Source organism: Schistocerca piceifrons, chromosome 4, assembly GCF_021461385.2.
Source record: "Schistocerca piceifrons isolate TAMUIC-IGC-003096 chromosome 4, iqSchPice1.1, whole genome shotgun sequence".
In the NCBI taxonomy this organism is placed as follows: Eukaryota; Metazoa; Arthropoda; class Insecta; order Orthoptera; family Acrididae; genus Schistocerca; species Schistocerca piceifrons.
The window spans coordinates 710981642-711005045 of record NC_060141.1 but is presented as its reverse complement, the minus strand read 5'-3'; the positions used below and the strand labels follow the sequence as shown (position 1 = coordinate 711005045).

Here is a 23404-nt window from a genome sequence, read left to right as displayed (position 1 = left end):
ACTTTTTCTCCACATCTTATTTTCAATCCGGTATTCAGTAATTTCTTTCTCTGCAACCAACTGCAAGAGTCAGTGGAATTGGGAAGATTTAAGAATACAAGTCACATACTTGGTAAGTTCCTTTACACTGAGAACCATTAGAACATCTTTCCAATATCAATTGTACAATTTGTGCTGTATGATAAAACTGGACCAATAAAAAATCAAATCAAAAAATACCTTTCAATAAATATTACAATTTTATTTTATTTCCTCTTCTGAGTCACAGCCTGATGCATGCCTTCATAGCTGACACCACTAACAGATGCTTGCATCCTATGGGGTGAATGCATGTACTGTGTAGTGTTGTGTTGGTTTTGTTGCTGATAATGAGATAATGAAATATATAACAAAACCTTAAAAACTGCTATGAAAGTTGTGTGTGTAAGGATGTTACTACTCTACTGCTGCAGGTACTGTTAGATACCGAAGAATTTGCAGGAGTGAGCGAGACAAACAATAACAGCAAATTCTTGATAAGTTCAGTAAGTGATGTAATGTTAATGACATCTGCAACTGACAGACTGCAGTGGTGGGGTCACTCTTGCTGGTGTGCAGCTATCCATCCTTAATGATACTCTGCACATACCTTCAGAATTGGCTGTGAGATGGCTCCTACAACTCAACTCGCTCAAATGTCAATCACAAAGTTATACCCACCAAAGCATAATACAGGATTTTCTATTTTGCCCAGTGAGTGAAAAGTATGGGACACATGAATGTATAAGCAGTGTGTACCCTGTTACACTCATCAGCAATTGAATTAGATCTCTCCAATAACATGTAAAAGCAATTCTGATTTCATGAAAACTGCAACATGCTACGGTACATATTATACAAGACAGAAAAAGTATTTGGATGTGGTTGGAGCTGGATCCAAGAGACATACATCTCACTCAATGGCTCTCCTCAGAAACACTATAGATTTGAAATCGGGTGAAACAAGCAGCTTTACAAACACCCTTCTGACTGTGGGGTTCTCCCCAAACAATTCTGACATATTTTGGAAATAACTGGGTGTTGCACTGTCTCGCCAAAAATACAGGTCACCTGCAGGCTTGTAAGCAAATAAATTTGAGCACATAATCTCACAGGTTTCTGTACAGCTCACTAAAGAGATGGTGGCAAATATATATCAGGGGCTGCATCTGATCCAATGCAAACATGCCTTGCAATAGAATACCTCCTCTATCTGCTAGAACAATGCCAGGTTGCAAAGCAGGATGCATTGCTTAGTGTGATACTCGATTACTCTTACACTGCCATCAGCTTTCCTACACCTTCATCTACATAAAAACTCCACCAAAAAAAGTGCGTGGTACAGGGTACCTTTTGCCACTACTAACCACTCCCTTTCCTGTTCCGCTCACAAAAGGTGTGTGGGAACGAGACTATCTATATACTTCTTTATGAGTCCTAATTTATCTTGAATTGCACTCCTTGCACAAAAAGTACCTTAGCAGTAGCAGAATCATCCTCTAGTCAGCCACAAATGCCACTTCTCTTATTTCTTTAATAGGTCCTTTTTTTTTTTTTTTTTTTTTTTTTTTTTTTTTTTTTTAAAGGGGGGGAGGCATCTTTTCTCCAATGATCCCCACCTGAGTTCATGAAGCATCTCTCCAACACTCGAATGTTGATCAGACTACCAGCAATGAATCTAGCAACATGTCTGAGTTGCTTTGATGTCTTCCCTTAATCTGATCTGCTGTGGATGCCAAACACACTGCGATACTCAAGCACTGACCACACTAGTGTTTCATCTGTTGTATCCATTACAGATGAGCTACACTTTCCCAAAATTCTACCAATATACCAAAGTCTACTGTTGGCCTTCACCGTTACCGACCTTATGTGCTCCATCCATTTTGTATCACTTTGCAACATTATGCCTAGATATTTGATCGACATGAATGTGTCAAGCAGCACACTGCTAATATTGCTTTAGAATATTACAGCATTGTCTTTCCTAGTTGTCTGCTTGTAATTTACATTTTTGTGCACTTAAAGCAAGCTACCAGTCGTCACACCAAATAAAAAATTCTATAAGTCATCCTGTATCATTCTAAAGTCACCCACCAATAACATTTTGCCGTACCCTACTGCATCATTAGCTAACAGTTGCGGCTTGCAATTCATCCTTACCATCACATCATTTATGTATATAGAGAACAAGTGTGGTTCTACCACATTTCTCTGGGGGTACTCCTGATGATATTCTACTCTCTTCTGTGTGAATGATTTTTTAAATGTGAAATTTAAAACTTCATCTTTTCTGTTGCTGTCTTCTATTGCTACATCACACTTGTTGAGGAGTGACTGGATAGAAGCCTTCCACTTGCTTGGTGATTTTATGCAAGACCAGAATTTTCTCATATTCTTGGCAATATTTTTTTCTAAGTTATGATGATGGAAGCTGCTGTATGCTTATGCATCAATCCTTTTACAGATGCACAAATTTCTATTAACTTCTGCCTGTCAACATATCTACGATCTTTTTTGAACTGAGTGTGCAACAATCTCTGCTTCTTCATCATTTTTTGGATTCATCTACATCTACATCCATACTCCGCAAGCTACCTGATGGTGTGTGGCGGAGAGTACCTTGAGTACATCTATCAGTTCTCCCTTCTATTCCAGTCTCGTATTGTTCGTGGAAAGAAAGATTGTCGGCGGATGTGTGTGTGTGTGTGTGTGTGTGTGTGTGTGTGTGTGTGTGTGTGTGTGTGTGTGCGCGCGCCTGTATACCTGTCCCTTTTTCCCCCCTAACGTAAGTCTTTCGGCTCCCGGGATTGGAATGACTCCTTACCCTCTCCCTTAAAGCCCACATCCTTTCATCTTTCCCTCTCCTTCCCTCTTTCCTGATGAAGCAACTGTGGGTTGACAAAGCTTGAAATTTGTGTGTGTGTTTTTTATTGTGTCTATCTGCCAGCGCTTTCTCGCTTGGTAAGTCACAGCATTTTTTTAATATATTTTTCCCATGTGGAATGTTTTTTTTCTATTATATATATATATATATATATATATATATATATATATATATATATATATAGAGAGAGAGAGAGAGAGAGAGAGAGAGAGAGAGAGAGAGAGAGAATGGATGACTAATGTGTTTTTTTATTGTGGTTTTATGGCGCAAAACAGCGATGGTCATAAGTGCCCAGTGTTGTGCTTAAAGAGTCCTATAGGTATATTCCAAGCATTATCTGTGGTTCTGTGGTTTCTTGCGGTATGACAACTAGGATGCTGGTTTTTGCATTGAGTCTTACATCTTCTCTCTGTTATGCAACATTCAGCAAGATACAAAATCAATATGTGCACACTCTTGACATACCCCATGGATTATGCTCCTCAGTAATGTTCATACTCTGAAGATATTTCCAGCCAAATAAAACAAAATTATACCATAGGCTGTAAAAAAAGAAGTTATTTTGTTATGCTAGATATCAAAATATTTCTCAGAAAACTAACTTCACAGCACTGACAATCCCACACAACTATCACACTTTTTACACTCTTTTCATGCTTCAGAACGTCATTACTGGGTACTATAAATAAATTTGAGTTTGTATACTGTGCTAACAGATTTTTGGCATGTACATTTGTAGCAGGTCTGCTATCATCTCTACACTTAGGTGAAAATTCACGTGTTTTTATCACGGTGTGTTGAGTTCAGAATCAGAAGTTGTGCTCCTCGACCCTTTTATTTGTTTATGTGTCTGTCCCAACAGTTCCAAGATGCACCTCTGTAAGTCAAAACTGGAAATACCCAATGACTGAAACTTTCTCTAACATCCCACCACTCTGTGGTGGCAGTAGTATTATCTGTGTGACAGATAAATCGACTTTCAGGTGCTGTGACTGTAGGGGTTGCAGCAAACATGCTACATTGGCTCACTATGGGAAATAAATATACTTCCCAGTGGCTGTATTCATAGTTCATATCTTGCTACAGAAGCTTAGTATACTGATTCTCAAATACAATTGTAACCATACATTCTGAACCTTGATTTCTAACTGGAATTCCAATTGCTTGGTTTCCACCTGCTATGTACTTTGTGGCAGTAGCTTGCCTGGCTTGTATCAGGCCACAACACAAAACTTTCCTTTTTACAAATTGGTGTTATGTTTTAAGAACTCAATTTAGTTCACCAAAAGTACTCTAGGCAATTTTTAATCTTAATTTTTTTCTGAATGTTCAGTCATCTTCAACTGTCATTACCGTATTTACTCGAATCTAAGCCGCACCTGAAAAATGAGATTCTAAATCAAGGAAAAAAAAAATTCCCGAATCTAAGCTGCTCCTGAAATTTGAGACTCGAAATTCAAGGTGAGAGAAAAGTTTTAGACCGCCCCTCCAAATCGAAAAACAGTGGTCCATTGTAACGTGAAACACAATTGAGGTCGAATGGATGAAGATACAGCTACAGTAGTTTGGTTCGAGTCGTAAGCTTAACAGTTAAAAAAAAACTTTACCAGGTAGCCATTGCTGTGTGTCAGGCGCTCCGTCCGTATTTATACGGGTACCCTTCCTTTTTTGCGTGCTTCGTCTGGTTTGAATCGATTGCTTATTTTGCTTTGATCTGATACGTGCCGTTCTCTTTGTTATAGGTGTTTATTTGTACTGTGTCATGCATTGTTTTTTACATTCTGATAATGCGTGTTTACGACCTGTCGCCGCTCGCGGCAAGGCTTGCTTTTGTGCGCGCTACCGCGGCTTACAATTTAAAAAAAAAAGAGAGAGAGGAATTGTCTCATAAGCAAAACAATGGCGCGAGTCTGCTATTTGTTGTTACTACAACTGCTGCTTTCTTTGATAATGATCAACAAGAACCAAATAATAGACTGCGTATGATAGAAGATGTTCTGAACGAGTGTTTAGCGAAAATTTTTCTCCATTTGAAAATCTTTGCAGACGACTCTTTAGTACATTACATCGTGCACAGAAATTAGGGTCATCTTAGATTTAAAAATCTAGTCAGTTTCCGTGCTTAGTTTCTGACAGTATCACTATTCATTCAGCATAAGAATAATACAAATATAAACATGACATGATATGTATATTCTTCCGCGTTTGCTGTTCTAAAAATGGTTCAAATGGCTCTGAGCACTATGGGACTTGACATCTATGGTCATCAGTCCCCTAGAACTTAGAACTACTTAAACCTAACTAACCTAGGGACATCACGCAACACCCAGTCATCACGAGGCAGAGAAAATCCCTGACCCCGCCGGGAATCGAACCCAGGCGCGGAAAGCGAGAACGCTACCGCACGACCACGAGCTGCGGACTTGCTGTTCTAGTTTCGTAGTTTATTAGGCAGGCAGGATTTAAATGAAATAGCAGCAAACACTAAAGAATACATGGCATAATGTTTACATTCTTCTACCTTTTAATTTATTTACTGACGCAGAGGTTTTGGCGCCAGTATTTATCTTTGTGCCTGCAATGCATACCTGTGTAGCGCGACATATATTTGACGGCAGAAGTTAGTTGTGGCGACACCTACCAACATTTTTCAGAACTTCCGCTTACTTTGCACTTGATTCTAAGCCGCAGGCGGATTTTTGGATTACAAAAACCGGAAAAAAAGTTCGGCTTAGATTCGAGTAAATACAGTAATATAAAAACCTATTTTCTGGTTCTGTCACTTCACAGTTAATTTATACTATTTAATTACAGTGTGTTGATTATGTATAATATTGGTCATACAGAACAGTCCCTATCTTTAACAAATGGTTCTGGTGCCCTGTATCTTTTCTTCTGGACAGCTAAACATTTCAAATTTTCATGTAGTATGCATCTGTTCACAATTTTTTTAACTAATTACCTGACCTGATAGGATCTTTTCTTCACAAAAACGGACAAATTTTTGTTTCGTTGCTTCAGTCATGTTGTACAGCGTACTCTGCAACATGATATCATGTGTTGCTGGTATACACCCTCTGCCTATGCCCACTCGTCTTATCTATGTAGTTACATTAAATTGTCAAAAATTGTCATTGTTAAAAATTATTTGGACAGATACAAACACACAAGTGGATCATATAGCACAGCTCATTGTTTTGAACTTAAAAAAAGAACTACATGAATTTTCAACTAAGTGTAGAGGCAGTGTGACAACTTTAGTGGTCAATACTGTACTAGTAGTGTAAACTGTATTTCATTTCATCAACAACTGATCCATCCAGCCACAAGAATTTCAAACAGATTTGTTAACATGTTGGGTTTTATCATTCAGAAACATGGACAAGCCATGTCAAGTGCCCTGGGGTCCTAGCTCAACACTGTTATACCCCAGCAATAACAATGGATTTTCCATAACATTTACTACCTGTGGGAGTGCGGGGGGTGGGTACTTCATTACTACCATGGAAAAAAATCATTAATTGTTCTTAACTTTTACAGGCAACATACTTTTTAAATATGTACTGAGGTGTAAGGAGGGTCCAGAGCCCGAAAATATCTTTTACAACAATCTTAGCAATATCAATGCATTTTTGGTAATGCGTACTACCATGGGCCAGTACTTTATAACATCAAAAATTTTTTTAAAAATACAAATTTTATTAACTGTCATTGACCTTTATTCACAACATACTTTATGACGATATGTTTATGTGTAAGGAGGATCCTGAACCAGGAAACTTGAATATGACATTTGTTGTGAAAAGTAACGTCCACTACTAAGGCAAATTTGTGTTAAATTTTACAGAAAAATTTAAAACAATCATGGAATCTAGTAGGAGAAATCACTAACAATAATAATTTTTTCCAAATTTTAAAATATAAGGTACAGGACTAGAATACAATATTCTGAAAAGGTGGGATAAAGTACCCTCTCTTGGTACTGCAAGGGTTAATTTTATTCAGATCTATACAGAATGTACTGACGGGACCTGCACAAATTCTGCCAACATTCAGCTTCATCTGTAACGTTGTGTACAATCTTGAGCCATTTTCACAAGGGCCACTTCCTATGGAAATGGAAATGTACAAACAAATCATCAAGTTTGTCACGCCATTCCTCTTGACCTGAAAGAGCACATATCTTGTTCCCAGTGTCTTTCATTCAGTACCTATTTCTCATTATAATTTGGGAAAAATTTGTGATGAGACAATTTTGCAGCATGTTTGACGAGATGTTGCTTTCTGATAATCATTTATTTTGTTTGTGAATCCTGTGCAAAAAAGTTGCCAGGATGGCAAGTCAGAGGATTGATGCTCTCATTAGACCAGAAGGAATGGCTGGGAAAACTTGATGATTTTTTTCCACCCATTTCCAGTCCTGAAAAAGTGACCTTTGCAAAAACAGCTCTATAGTTGAGTTGCCGTAAGTTGATCCCTGACTGTTGCAGTGGCCTGGGCGCAGCAGCTTCCCACAACTACCTCAACCAATTACACAACATATTTTGTGAAAATCTCCAGGACAATGCCCAATCTCATCGCAGCACTGTCGCCAGTTACTGTTTTCACATTCAGCTGTCAGCCCTTCACAGTTGAAAGCTGGCAACATCACTGCGAGCCGTCAAGGATCTTCTTACATATCAAATACAGTATTTACACCATGTTACAGATGGAGCTGAAAGTTGGCAGAAGCCCCACACTAGTCACTTACAAACACTCTGTACAACATCCAATAAAAATGTAGGTAGTTGAGACAGCAGCATCTTCCACACTGTATCACTTAAGACAAATGACCCACTTGAAGAGCCTTGGATTTAGTGAATTCTGGTGTGAAAAGTACAGAGCATTTGACTTTCTACAGCTTAGTCTTTCTGGTAAAAGTTCATCATTGAGAAAAATGTAGTAGCATTTTTGCCTGCCAACACAAACACCAGTTATGGAGAGAGGAAAACAAATAATAAAAATAATTTACTTTTAAAAACAAAAGAGAGTGCAAATAAATTAGTATGTGCAGAACCCCCTACTCATCTTGTACACATTCTTATCTAGACAGCTGCAGACTGCTTACTCATTAACATACAGGAGATAATTGGGAAAATCTACCAACATTTTCATATTTATGCTGCACACGTTGAGAAACTAAAACTCATTCCTGAATGTTAATAAAAGAAGACTGAGAATAGCAAAGAAAAAGCAGAAATTCTGAACCTGGTTTTCAAATGTTCATTTACAAATGAAAACACGGGGGTTTTCCCGACTTAACTCACACACCACTGCAAAGATGAGTGATAGAAATTTTAGTGTCAGTGGTGTTGAGAAACAGAAGAAGTCGCAAAAACTGAAAAAAGCTCCACAGCCCAATGGAATCCGTATCAGATTCTATGCCCAATTTGCAAATAAGTTAGACCCTTTTTTATGTATAATCTTTCATAGATCCATTGGGGGAAAAAAAACATGCCCAGTATGTGACGAAGCAAGCTGCGATATTTTTACTTCCCCTCTTGTTTTTCCATCTGTCTTCTTAAAATTCATTTTTTCATTTCATAAAAAAAGAAATGTTGGCATTCAGTTTTAAAGAATATAACACCAGATCTAATTTTATGCTTAGTTTTGTGTATGTCATCAATTTCCTAATTTATTTTGACTTTCCTAGTTAATACTTTTGTTAAAGGGTGAAATCAGTAATTGTTTCATAACTTAAATTTTATTGTAGGCCGACAAACAAATATAAATTCTGTACTAATTATAAACATTTGTAGGAACAACTATTAGTATTCTTAAAATATCTATTTGGCTCTATTCAAAACCATGTTAGCAAAGCCAGCTCTTAACTAATTCCAAAGTAATTACCAGTTTTTTCAAAAGTATTGTTTGCGTAACTATATCAATTAATTTCATGATTTAAACAAACAATTAGAGTAGAAGAAAATGTCAAAAAGAAGGAAGTTCTCAATGCATTCAGTTAATTGAATGGGATAAGTTTAAATTGTAATTTCTGTAAATTAAACATCAAACAATGTGTAGTTTCAGTGCCTATTATTGTGAGGATATATAAGGGCCCAATTTTTGGTCCCGAGACAGTCGTCCATGGGCAAATTTCAGACAAGAAAACTGTGTTGGTTAGAGCAACAACAATGCATCAACTTAGCTGTGATATAAGTGTTACACCAATAGGCCATGTATTAAATCAATGACAGTATCTGGTCAACTTATTTGAAAGACTGTGAAATGTGTGGTTAGGTTTTTAATACTCGTCGATGTTTAACAGTAAACTATTGTAGCAGTTCACAATAAAGGATGGCAGCCAAAAACAGTTGCAGGATAGAATTTTTTTATTAAATTCTTGACCAAGGTTTCGGTACATATAAATATACCTTCATCAGAAGTACATTTCCTGAATAGAAAGACACATTCATTAGAAAAGCCATATCAACGAAAGTGAGAAACACATTGTAGCAGTATGTTGATGTTTGTCTGCAAACTATTAATGAGGCTTATCGAAAGTTAAACAATAGTGCACTGGCCATATAATTGTGTATTATTGGGGGGTTGTGAACAGCAACTGTGAAACGCAAGTGTGCACCTGTTAGCTACATCATTTACATTAGTCAGTGTTGTACTTCCACCCCCTATTTTTCAGCCAATGTAGCAACGCAGTAAGTCGACACCAAGGAGAATCAATGAGGAAATGAAGCCGGCGAACATCACAAGTAGTTGGAAGAAAGCACAGGCCACACCAGTCTAAAAGAAGGGTAACAGAAGTGATCCACAAAATCACCACCCTATATCCTTGACATCCATTTGTTGTAATATATATGTTGGTTGGCAAGGAGGAGGTCATTCTCTTCACAAAATCCAAAAATATCATATCTCTTTACTACATTATCAACAAGACAAAACTGGAATCGGTCAACTCATACAAATACGTGGGCATAACACTTTGTTGAGATATGATACGGTACAATCATGTAGGCTCAGTTATAGGTTTAGCAGGTTGTAGACTTCAGTTTATTGGTAGAATACTAAAGAAATACAATCAGTCTACAAAGGAGGTTGCTTACAAATCACTGTTGTGACCAATCCTAGAATATTGTTCAAATGTGTTGGACCTGTACCAAACAGAACTAACAGGGGATGCTGAACATATACAGAGAGGTGTAGCATGAATGGTCACACATTTGTTTGGTCCATGGGAGTATCTTACAGAGATGCTGAAAAAACTGAACTGGCAGACACTTGATTATAGACGCAAACTGTCCTGAGAAGGCCTACTAACAAAGTTTCAAGAGCAAGATCTAAATGATGATTCTAGGAATACACTACAGTATGCTAAATATTACCTCCATAAAGACTGAAGACAAGGTTAGAGTAATTACAGCACAAAAGCATTTAAACACTCATTCTTTGCACACTCCATATGTGAATGGAGCAGGAAAAAGCCCTAATAACTGGTACCACAGGATGGACACACTGCCACGCACTTCACTTCATGGCAGTCCCAGAGTATGGATGTAGATGTAGGAAAGAGAATCTGGAAGATGGCAGACAGGTGAATCACTTAAGTATCAAGTCATGTTGATTTCTGATCTTTAGATAAATTTCCTTTCTTTATACTTTTAATCATTCTATGTACTTGATCTTGCATCATTTCCAAAGTGCAGAGGCAGTTTATCGAACTGAAAATAATAATATGGTTTAGGATTATGTGTGGGTGACTGTGTACTATATTTAAAGCATTGGTCATAATAGCTCACTGATACAAAAATAGTGAGCACTTTTTAATGTCTGTAGACAACTTTCAACATAATTCTATTTATTAAACATCATTTTGCATTATCCATAGACATTAAGCTGTGGTCTGTCTGCGAATGTAACTTCTATGTTACGATGTATTTATTAATAAAATTCTGGCTTTAGTCAAGTTAGAAAATTAAAATACTGTGACTGAAGATGGAATTATTATTAACAAATGTATCTCTAACCTAGCATTTTACATATTATGTAATGGTACAAGAGATTTTTTTTACATGTTCTGTTCCACTGTGGTCTTTCATGTGCTATTATAAACATTTTTTCTGGTTTATGAAGAAGCATTTTATTATTCATAAAATGAACACACATTTAAGACTTGTGACAGCACTAACCCAGATACCTGTAATGTTAGCAAAAATTGCGGTTTCCTTCAGTGTTTGCAAAAGCACATGGTACATAATACAGTGCTCAATATTTGCAGTATGGTTACAATGTGACCATTAGATTTTTTTTTTCCAGGCACGAGAGCCAAAAATGAATCTTTCACTTTTTGCAAGTGGTCACTTTTACAAATTATGGCAACTGAGCACTGTTTCAGACTTTCAAATGTGTTTGTCTCACATTTTTTCCAAATGTATTTTGTGTGTCCTAGAACTGCTTCTTTCCATTTGATTGGTGTTGTTTGATGAGGCACATTAAGTTCTCCTTCTAACATGCTATTCCATATTTACTAGACAATGTCTGAGAGTGTGTTGAGAGAAACTAGAGGCAAACAAATGTGGCATCAAGAATTCCGGCCAGCCAAGAACGTGCCCTAGTGTGGTCTTATTGGTATTGGAAACAAAAACTTTACAAAAAGAATGTTAGCTTAGCCAAGTGCTTTCTTCAGTCTGAATATCTGCAATATGGTTTAATAAGGCATGAGGATGTGCATAAGCGAAAGCCATTGTGCCTTCCATGCAAGCCTGGTTCACCAACTCAGTCAATGGTGTCAAATAAACTTTAAGAGCTTTGGAAAGTAATCCTTTTTATTTAGTGCTAAAACAATGGATATACTTTGAGTGGAGTCAGTAAAAGGTATTTCCATTTCTAGCAAAGCATTGCATGTTTCATGTGTGTCATAACACCATATATTGGCAAAGTTCTATGGAATACACCAGTTACTGACATTGCAGTATTGACTTAAAAATAATAATAATAAAAAAGACATGATCAGAAAGAATCTGCTATAAGATCTGACTTTATTCAATGACTTGTTTCTACAACTTTATCATCATCTAGGTGTAGGTAACTGAATGATGTTCGCTAACTATGGAAATCATTATTGCCATTTTGAACCAGGAATCAAAAACATTATGAGAATTTGGATATGTACCTGTTTAATTGGCACAGTGTATGATATCTATGAACTTTGCAATAAACAAGTTCATCTTAAAAAAATCAGTAAAGTTTCAAGATGAACTTGTTTACTGTGATCTGTACCAATTTTACGTAACAAGCCAGTCATATAACTGCATATCCAAAACTTTATAATTTTCAATTATTCATGTCATATACTGTAGCTTCCTGGAAGTCATGTCTTACTTTTCATATATTCAGAAGCTGCTGAGCACCACCTACACAAAAATATGAAAATAACAATCTTATATTTGATATCCAGTATAGTTATGTCAATATGACAAGTGCCATTACTTTGTAATGTCATTTCACAAGTCATATCTGTTTATAAAAATTGGCCCACTGATGTACTACTATTGATGTATATACATTTTTGATGGTCAATACCTGTGACACCAAGAAAGCATGTGCTTGTGCAAGTCACAAGAACACTGGTCACGGTGCCCTGGACACGCACCTGCAATGATTCGTGGTTGTACCCAATAGCACCCCACACAATAAGACCTTGAGTTGGCACAGTATGTCTTGTGCAAATGCAGTCACTGTGATGCCACTCTTCCTGTCTGCAGTGAACCAAAATACGGCCATCGTTTTCAAAGAAACAGAACCTGGATTCATCCGAAAACACTGCCTGATACCATTTCTGTCCCCAGTGATATTATTCCATACACCACTGCTGTCTAGTATGTTTCTGCACACTCGTCAAAGGTAGGCAGAGAAGTGGACGACACTCAATAGCCATACCATAATAAATGTTGACAGATTGTCAACCCTGATAGGGTACAATGTGTTACACTGTTCCACTGTTGCACCAGAGCTGAGGAGGACACAGATCTATCCTGCAATGCCATTTGGATGATATATTGATCTTCTCCAGGTAGGGAGCGGGGGGGGGGGGGGGGGGGGGGGCGGATGAGGGGGGGGGGGGGGGGGGAGAAGGGCAGGGTGGTCTGGGTGGTGCAGCCTTCCACAAACCCATTCTCACATACCCACTGCACTGCTGAAACATTTCATCACACATGAGGAGTGATATCCCAGATGGAGGCATCACATTCTCTCATGCCAATAATGCGCTCTCTTTCCAAGTCTGATTTAACGGTACAATTCGCGCATACATCAGTGAGGCATCCTGCACATCTGCTCAAGTCACACTGGTCCTTTACCTTCAGGTTATAGCAACAACAAAACCCATGTACACATTTCACCGGTAGTTGTTGTTACACTGCATATCAATGTTGACATAGAACCCATGGGCTGACATGGTTCAAATGTTAATCATTTCTGCAGAACATATTAATGTACAAATCTTGTGAATATGAATGTCCTATCCCTAGTCATTTAAGACGTTCTGTTTTTTTCTAAAAATGAGTATATTTTTAATAGAACAAAAAGAATGATGATGATGTTCTCATCGTTCTACTAACACATGACCTCTATCATTTCTGGTACCATACGAAATGTTTTCTTATGAAGAATTGTTATTTTGTTTCCTCCTTCATTACTGTTGTGTAGTACAATTTGCATGCATTTGTCAGTTCGTGTCTCCTCCTAGACATCACCTACTTCTTCCTCAGAATGTGACCACTTTGGTGCAAATGTGAGAACATTGGGAGAAATGGACTGAGGGAACTCAGGCAATGGCTTCGGATGGTGGGGCATACCCAGTTGCTTTGTGTCACCACCTTAGTGCACTTGGGTCAGCTAAACAATAATGTGTACATTAGAAACTCAACTGCTTCTAGTATTTCATATTTAGAAAAAATAATTTTCAGACCTTTAGAACCACAGAATCAATGAGAGGTTGAAAGAGTTATTAAACAAACACAAAATGTAATACAGTGGTATTGTCAGAAATGTAGAAAAAGAGACAAAGAGTAATTATAATATGGATACTCATCCGTTGTCAACCATAATCATTAGCTGTATTCAGCAAGTTTTTTTTTGTATCAACTGTACATGGAAATAACTGTGTTACATTAGAACTTTGCTTTGAGACAAAGTTACTTACCTCTGAAACAATAACAAATGATTTTATTTTTAGTTTCTCTGGTCTCAGTTCCAGAATGCAAGGCTGTAAGTCATCTTTAGCTGAGAGATGTACGCAAGTCTCTAAGCTTACAACACTTTCCAGATCCTTCCTGCAAACACAATTCACAACATTGACACAATGGCTAGTTTCATCTCTTTCTCACATTCTTAAAATTCTGTTGTCAATGTACTTATTTTAGCCTTTAGTTTACTGAAAATTTGATGCATTTCAAAAATCATGTTCAAGCAGTTAATTTTATTTAAAGAAAATAACCACTGCCTCCATCAGGTGCAAAATCGACATTTAATTCTGAGTAACGTGACAGGAGTCAGAATGAACTACAAATGTAAACATGTTGGACTATTACATCTCAGTTTTTGTTTATTATTTAATTATGGTTTACCTATGTTTCATAGTTCCTGAGGGAACTGTATCAATCAGTTTCAATAAATGTCCACAATTTCAACATAAGGGGCACATCAAGGTGATTAAACACACAAAAAATAATGCATTATATGCTAAATCACACTTCTTTATTAAGTTTATAATAAGAGAGCCCATTTACATAATCATAATATAAACCAACAAAAACAAAAAGTCAGAACTGCATTCAACAACTCTTTGAGTGCTAATATTTTAAAAATTGGATTGGAAACATACAAGATGGTGGTTCTAGTAGTATGTAGCACCCTCATTTTAAACTTTGCTATGCAATTTTAGAGGTGGTGCTAATAAGAATTAGTGGGAAATGATTTTGTACAGATATTTCAACACCAATTTCATCTTGACGAGCTCTGATAGAGGGCACCTTGAGTTATTGATACCCAGCATGGTTTAATTGCCACAGTAACACTCCCAACAAGAATAAGACAACACGCAACTGTGATTGATAATTTATTTCTAAATACAACTGTCTTTCATAAAACAGATGTGAGCTGCATAATAAATTGTCTACACGACCGTGAAGGTCTAATACCAACAATAAAGTACCTCTATAAATCATGTTCAACTGAGAATGGAAAATTAAAATTTCCAAGAACTGTAAATGTTTGCACTATTGAAGGAGAATTTGCAGGGTGAAAAATGGGAAGTAAATTATAGAACCCACATCAGATGTAATTGAATTATTTCCAAAAATATGTGTACTACACAATGATTCCAGTTTGGCTCTGCAATGGACCAAAGATAAACACAAATGGAGACATAGTGTATTTAACATTTGGGATTGAGGAATATTATGCCAGGAAGAATTCACAAAAAGCCGTTTGGCAAATTCTTCAGTATCACCAAAAACATAAAAACCATGTACCATCACAACAAATTCAAAATTCCAACAATGTAGAAAAGGCAATTTGGAGTGTGATTAGGCATGAAAGAAACAAACTAACCAACCCACTGACAACAGTTTTCGTGAGGGAGGGAGGGAGGGGGAGAGGGGGAGAGAGAGAGAGAGAGAGAGAGAGAGAGAGAGAGAGAGAGAGAGAGAGAGAGAATGTTCATATCCAGTGATTGACCACCAAATTAAGTGAAGTCTTCATAACAGAAGCTCAAAATAAACGGATGAAAAAAATGAACTATTAAAGTATATCCACTACACTTAGATCAATATGGTGTAAAGATAAAAATTATACCTAACTAGATGAGGTTTGTCTGCCTCAACTTTTTATAAAAGGGTGCTACAACTGCATAATTAAGCCAGGAAATAAATATGCCTTTAGTCATTGACTGTTTGCAATGCTAGCTGACAGTGGAAGATTTTGCAATACTGTCGATTAGAGCCAATTATTCATTACAGTGTACTCTCCAAGTTGCACACATATCTACAACTATAACTGCATGTCTCATTTGGCGTGTGCAGGAGAGAACACTGTAAGTGAATGAGCAGGTCTGTTAGACTTCCTTATTTACTTAAATCCATGATGAAATACATTTTCTCTAAATCATCTGCAAAACCTACTTAATAATGATCTCAGGAGGATGAACTGTACTCAATGATGCACATAACAAGGATTTTATAAGCTACTTTCCTTTGTAGGTGAGTCACAATTCCATAGAATTCTTTCAGTGAATTTTAATTTGGCATTCATCTATCTTACCAGTTTAAATAACTCCAGAAAGACAGATTGCAATGTATACAGCATTTATAATTGTTAGTAAATAATGATCATATTGAACACCCTAACTGATACTAATTTAACCACCTTAGCTGTATTATCACAAATTTATCATGCTATAACCGGTTTCCTTCTTAGAACATTTTCAGGTTGTCAAGCTGTGCTAAAGTCATGATGTGAACAGTCTGGTTGTCATGTGTACTGTGAAAGACCAGATCCAGAAATAATTACCACAAATCTTCTGCTGACTGCCTGGTGGAAGTATGGGGAGCAGGCCTGACATGCTGCTTACAAGTGCCTGGTCGCCATACCTCCACCAGCTAGTCATGAGAATGTTTGTGACCATTGTTCCTGAATTTGGTCTTTCACATTACATATGACATCCAGACTATTTATGTCATAACTTTAGCACAACTTGGCAACCTGAAGATGTTCTAAGAACGAAATTGGTCACTGCACAACAAATGTGTAATAATACATCTAAGATGATGTTCATTAATAATTAAAATAATTGTTAACTAATTAAAAATTTATGTCTTTCTGCAGTTTTGTGTGTAATATGTTATGCCTGATTAACCTAATACCCTACTGACCACCACTGCACTAACTGTCAATCCTTTGTAGGTCTTCCCATATCCAGCTACAATTTTCTGGCAGTGTGACCTTCTCTCACACAACAGCATCATATATGAACAGTCTCAAATAGCTTCCAACATTATCCATCAGATAAGTAACACATATTGTTCTTTACCACAGTGTTAGAGTACAGCAATTTCTACATTGATATCTGATGATTTCTCCCTACTAATATCTGTATACCAAGTTTACATCCATAGCTACATTTGTATCTTATGGCTTTTTCCCATTAAGATCAACAAAATACACGTCAAGTTCTATCTGTACGGAAGTACTCAGTGTTATCACAAATGTGCTCCAACATTCTGTAATCTTGTATTTTGTATACTAGATGGCACTGTTTTAACTATATGTAACGCATCCCAGAAGCCAAATCTTACACCGCTGTCAGGTGCCTTCTGAATCTCACCGATGTAAAGACTGAGCCATATTTTGCAGAATCCCTGTACATGGAATCCATGTTGATTGTAACACTCACCCAAAAAATTAAAATACACAAGCACAATACACAATTCTACAACAACCTGACATCTGTAAAATAAGGCTATGGATATAAACATCTAACAACCCTACTTGAACACATGAATAACCAGTGCCCCCCCCCCCCCTCCCCCGTTGTGATTTTTTTTTTTTTTTTTTTTTACAACGAATGTGTCAATGCTCTTGTGACCTATGATAAATTGTAGCAAGGAGAGAAATGTCTTATCATACAGGATTTTACAAAATTCCCCATCAACTCATTACATTTCTTCTGTTTAGATGTCTCCTCATTGCGCCAAAATCTTATCTATCGAAAAAAACTTGCTAAACACGCTATAACATGGTTGTGAATCAAACAGTGATCTGGAAAGTGTACAGCAAATATCTATATTTCCGTCAATGATCAAAAAATGTTAGATCATCAGACTACCAGCTTTGGTCAGCAATGACCATCTTCAGATCTGTTTTGGTGGTGGTTGTTAGTGTTTAACATCCCGTCGACAACGAGGTCATTAGAGACGGAGCGCAAGCTCGGGTTAAGGAAGGATTGGGAAGGAAATCGGCCGTGCCCTTTCAAAGGAACCATCCCGGCAATTGCCTGAAACGATTTAGGGAAATCACGGAAAACCTAAATCAGGATGGCCGGAGACGGGATTGAAGCGTCGTCCTCCCGAATGGATCTGTTTTGAAAACATATCCTAATACAATTGAGCCATAGTTGCATCGTCAAAAGATAAACAAAACACTGAGCTGATTTTGTGTTTATCTTTTGACAATTCCATTATGGCACCATTATATTAAAACATGTTTTTAAAACAGATCTGAAGATGGCCACTACTGACTGAACCAAGTACTATGCGGTCCCAACATTTTGTGATCTTAGAAAGAAAACGTGAAAACTTATTACTCTTGCTAACAGCTGTGAATGCAGAATCTCTTCACCCACAAATTATCTATAGTGAGTGCAATGGAATGTGTGTATAATTTGCACAAACTAACTCAAAGAACTCAAAAGTCAGCAAAAATTAACTGTATTAACCCAATGAAAACACCTTTTTACTTCATTTCACAAAATAAGTTTTTGTTTAGTTAATACAATGTACAGTGTTTTGTCAAGAAACTACAGCTGACTCTCTTCAAATAATTACAAATAAATAAATTGGCTTCCAGCTGTTTCATCAACCCATTTTCCAGCTTTAATGATACTTACAGAAATGAAATTCGATCAAACCGTATTATGAGTTAAATGCTCTGGTGATCTCAAGTGGTGTAGAGTGTTTTCAGGTGGTCATACTGGTCAGTTTTTCTGTGTACCTTTATATCTTGGCCTGGAGAGAGATGTGTGGTTCATACTCTGTGAACATTGTTTGGCAGACACTATAGAAACTTGGGAAGCAGAAAATCTATGGCACAGGCAATCAACAGTAACTGATGTGACAACCAACTTTCTGGAAACTAAAAACCAACAACATGGTTCAATTTTCAGATGCTTTGCTGAAGTGAATGGATACAGGAAGATTAGGAAGGCATAATATGGGGAGGATGTCACTTAGAGGGAGGCTACCCATACACAAACTGTTCCACAAAGAAATCCTCTATTTATTTATTCATCCAATGATCATTTCACAATGCTATACAAATTGACATGATTACACAATGAAAATCAATAGCTCAAAATATGCGAGCATGTGCACGAACACAAATGCGCGTGCGCGCTATATATATGAGAGTAATCTCAAAAGAAAGTCTCCAAAGTGCTATGCCATTACGCCATGGGCCACAGGGAAACTGTTTGGATGGCTATCGGCCACACTATTTTGAGCCCCCCCCCCCCCACCCTCCCTCTCTGCTCCCTCCACTGTTAACAGAAACCACCACACATCCACTGGAGCTTCCAGTCTTCGCTCGGCAGCTAGTTGTAATGGAGCTCCCATTAGTCACTACCACCAGGTGTGAAGTTCACGCAGTTATTACGTTTTTGAGTGTGAAAGGCATTAAACCAACTGACAGTCATCAACAGTTGATGGAAGTGTATAGTGTGTCGTGTATGGATGTCAAAAAGTCCTTAAGTAGTGTAGAGTGTTTTCAGGTGGTCATACTGAAGTTCACAATGAGATAAGAAGAGCAAGACCAGCAATTCCTGAAGAGACAATCGCAAATCTTCAAAAAATTGTGCAACAAGCACAGCAGATCACTCTCGATGAACTCTGCAATGTTGTTCCTGAGGTTTCTCAAAGCACCATTCATCCCACTTTTACTGAAGTGTTGAAATTTTGGAAGGTGTGAACAAGATAGTTCCAAGAATTTTGATAAAAGACCACAAGTGGCAACATGCTGAAACCTGACACCAACTTCTTCCATGTTATGCAGATGAAATGGGCAGCCTTTTGGATTCAACAGTCATGGGCAATGAAATCTGAGCATTCCACTTCACAACTGAGGCCAAACAACAATCACGTGATTGGCAGCATTCTGATTCACCCAAGCTAAGAAAATTCAAAAGGACACAGTATGCCTCCAAAGTTATGGCAATTGTGTTTTGGGACCAAAATGGGATATTATTGATTGACTTCATGGTTCTCGGGACAACAATAAATGCCAACAGGTATTGTTGAATATAAAAAACACTCAGATGGGCAATTTAGACCAGAAGAAGAGGAATGTTGAGCAATGGTGTAAGCTTCTCCACAACAATGCTCACCCGGACATCGCCTGTCAAACACAGATTTTCTGCAACTGTTTGGATGGATCACCACCACCACCACCACCACCACCACCACCCCCCATCCACCCTATAGTTCAGACTTCGTGTCCAGTGACTACCACTTGTTTCCCAAGTTGAAGGAACACTTGGCAGCTGTTCCTGAGGTTTCTTCAATGATGATGACAAGGTGAAAGATGAGGCCCAATGCTTCTTCAATAACTTGATGGCTGACTAGTATGACATGAACATAAAACAAATGCTACAGTGTTTACAAAAATGCATCCATTGAAATGGCGATTACACGGAAAACAGAAAATGTTCAAGTTTCAAAACCATGTACAATTTATTGTAAATAAATGTTTCTTTATATTTAATTTTAGACCTCACTTTTGGAATCACAAAAAAAGTTTGGCAGGCAGACACTGTGGTCATGTGTGTGAGAGTTGCGTCTGCTTGAGTGTGTGTATGTTTTCCGTTCTGATGAAGGCTTGTTTGGCCAAAAGCTTTGTTTGACAGTCTTTTTGTTGTGTCTATATGTGACTCAGCATCTCCACTATATGGTGAGTAGCAACTATCCTTTTCATGATATTGTAAAATGTTATAAATTTACCATGTGGTGCTGAAAATGTTTTTTGCACTGTTCTGAATTTGTAACATGACAATAATGAGGCACATACAAACAAATGGCAACATAACACCAAGTCAATGATGATAACGACATTTAAAAGTGGTCAAATCAAGAGTTAGTTGAATGCAAGTCTCTTTTTGCACATTACTATTTCTGTCAAATTCCAAAATAAGGACCTCTGTTACCAGAATCCCCTGTATTTTATGACCATAGGCATACTACACCAACAAGTGACACAGACAAACCTGTATTCATGGAAAATGAACTATCTCAGTTAGTGGTGACAATAGCTGCTATAAAACTTTGAACATAAATTAGATAAATAACATTCAGAGGTAACTGATGCTGTATCTTTCTCCGGTTTCTGTGCTACTTTTGCATCAACTGAACAAAATGATTATGTATTGTGCCTGGAGTAGCGCATAAATCAACTATTTCTATATGGGTGTCCTCTTGCAGTAAATTTATACGGGTACTAAATACATTCCACCGCACATTCCCGCAAGTTTAAACATTCAAGCTATAACAACAAACGAAGCTAATACTTTTCAAAACTTCAGTGAAGCATACATTGCAGTGAATACTGTAGTTGTGACAAGTTAAAACTGTGCGCCACACCAGGACTTGAACCCATATTCCCGTCTTCCTCGCAGCTGCTACTCTTTATTAATTAAAATACACTCATAGCATAGGTTTTGCTTCATGTACCATGTGCAAAATACGATAATTAATGAACAAATTAACCTCTTCCCTAATTATTTATTGCTTTACATCTCTCGTGTGTGTACATACAAAATCTAATAATATTCTGTGACGTATATACACAGACTGAAGAGAGAAATAAAAATTTGTGCCAAGGACAGGATTCGAAACCAGATCTCCTGCTCACTAGGCAGATGCTCTAACCCCTATAACACCCTGGCAGAGTGGCTTTGCACAACTTCACGGACAACCCTAACAAACCTCCCTCCTCAATCCAAATTCCCATCTACATCTACATTCTACATTTATTCTCCGCAAGCCACCCAACGGTGTGTGGCGGAGGGCACTTTACGTGCCACTGTCATTACCTCCCTTTCCCGTTCCAGTCGCGCATGATTCGCGGGAAGAACGACTGTCTGAAAGCCTCCGTGCGCGCTCGAATCTCTCTAATTTTACATTCGTGATCTCCTCAGGAGGTATAAGTAGGGGGAAGCAATATATTCGATGCCTCATCCAGAAACGCACCCTCTCGAAACCTGGCGAGCAAGCTACACCGCGATGCAGAGCGCCTCTCTTGCAGAGTCTGCCACTTGAGTTTGTTAAACATCTCCGTAACGCTATCACGGTTACCAAATAACCCTGTGACGAAACGCGTCGCTCTTCTTTGGATCTTCTCTATCTCTTCCGTCAACCCGATCTGGTACGGATCCCACACTGATGAGCAATACTCAAGTATAGGGCGAACGAGTGTTTTGTAAGCCACCTCCTTTGTTGATGGACTACATTTTCTAAGGACTCTCCCAATGAATCTCAACCTGGTACCCGCCTTACCAACAATTAATTTTATATGATCATTCCACTTCAAATCTTTCCGCACGCATACTCCCAGATATTTTACAGAAGTTACTGCTACCAGTGTTTGTTCCACTATCATATAATCATACAATAAAGGATCCTTCTTTCTATGTATTCGCAATACATTACATTTGTCTATGTTAAGGGTCAGTTGCCACTCCCTGGACCAAGTGCCTATCCGCTGCAGATCTTCCTGCATTTCGCTACAATTTTCTAATGCTGCAACTTCTCTGTATACTACAGCATCATCACTAGGTGATTTATATATATTGTGAAAAGCAATGGTCCCATAACACTCCCCTGTGGCACGCCAGAGGTTACTTTAACGTCTGTAGACGTCTCTCCATTGACAATAACATGCTGTGTTCTGTCTGCTAAAAACTCTTCAATCCAGCCACACAGCTGGTCTGATATTCCGTAGGCTCTTACTTTGTTTATCAGGGGACAGTGCGGAACTGTATCGAACGCCTTCCGGAAGTCAAGAAAAATAGCATCTACCTGGGAGCCTGCATCTGATATTTTCTGGGTCTCATGAACAAATAAAGCGAGTTGGGTCTCACACGATCGCTGTTTCCGGAATCCATGTTGATTCCTACATAGTAGATTCTGGGTTTCCAAAAACGACATGATACTCGAGCAAAAAACATGTTCTAAAATTCTACAACAGATCAACGTCAGAGATATAGGTCTATAGTTTTGTGCATCTGCTCGACGACCCTTCTTGAAGACTGGGACTACCTGTGCTCTTTTCAAATCATTTGGAACTTTCCGTTCCTCTAGAGACTTGCGGTACACGGCTGTTAGAAGGGGGGCAAGTTCTTTTGCGTACTCTGTGTAGAATCGAATTGGCATCCTGTCAGGTCCAGTGGACTTTCCTCTGTTGAGTGATTCCAGTTGCTTTTCTATTCCTCGGACACTTATTTCGATGTCAGCCATTTTTTCGTTTGTGCGAGGATTTAGAGAAGGAACTGCAGTGCGGTCTTCCTTTGTGAAACAGTTTTGGAAAAAGGTGTTTAGTACTTCAGCTTTACGCATGTCATCCTCTGTTTCAATGCCATCATCATCCCGGAGTGTCTGGATATGCTGTTTCGAGCCACTTACTGATTTAACGTAAGACCAGAACTTCCTAGGATTTTCTGTCAAGTCGGTACATAGAATTCTC

The 23404-nt window shown here is 37.9% G+C and overlaps 1 protein-coding gene across 2 annotated transcripts in view; it reads right to left on the bottom strand.

The window, feature by feature from the left end:
- The window catches only part of LOC124795206, a 35070-nt gene that overhangs the window by 9552 nt on the left and 2114 nt on the right, over positions 1 to 23404 (bottom strand). For both annotated transcript variants that reach the window (XM_047259118.1, XM_047259117.1), the window contains exon 3: positions 14103 to 14232. In XM_047259118.1, coding sequence (XP_047115074.1) covers positions 14103 to 14232 — 130 coding nt within the window. The remainder of the gene's footprint in view (positions 1 to 14102; positions 14233 to 23404) is intronic.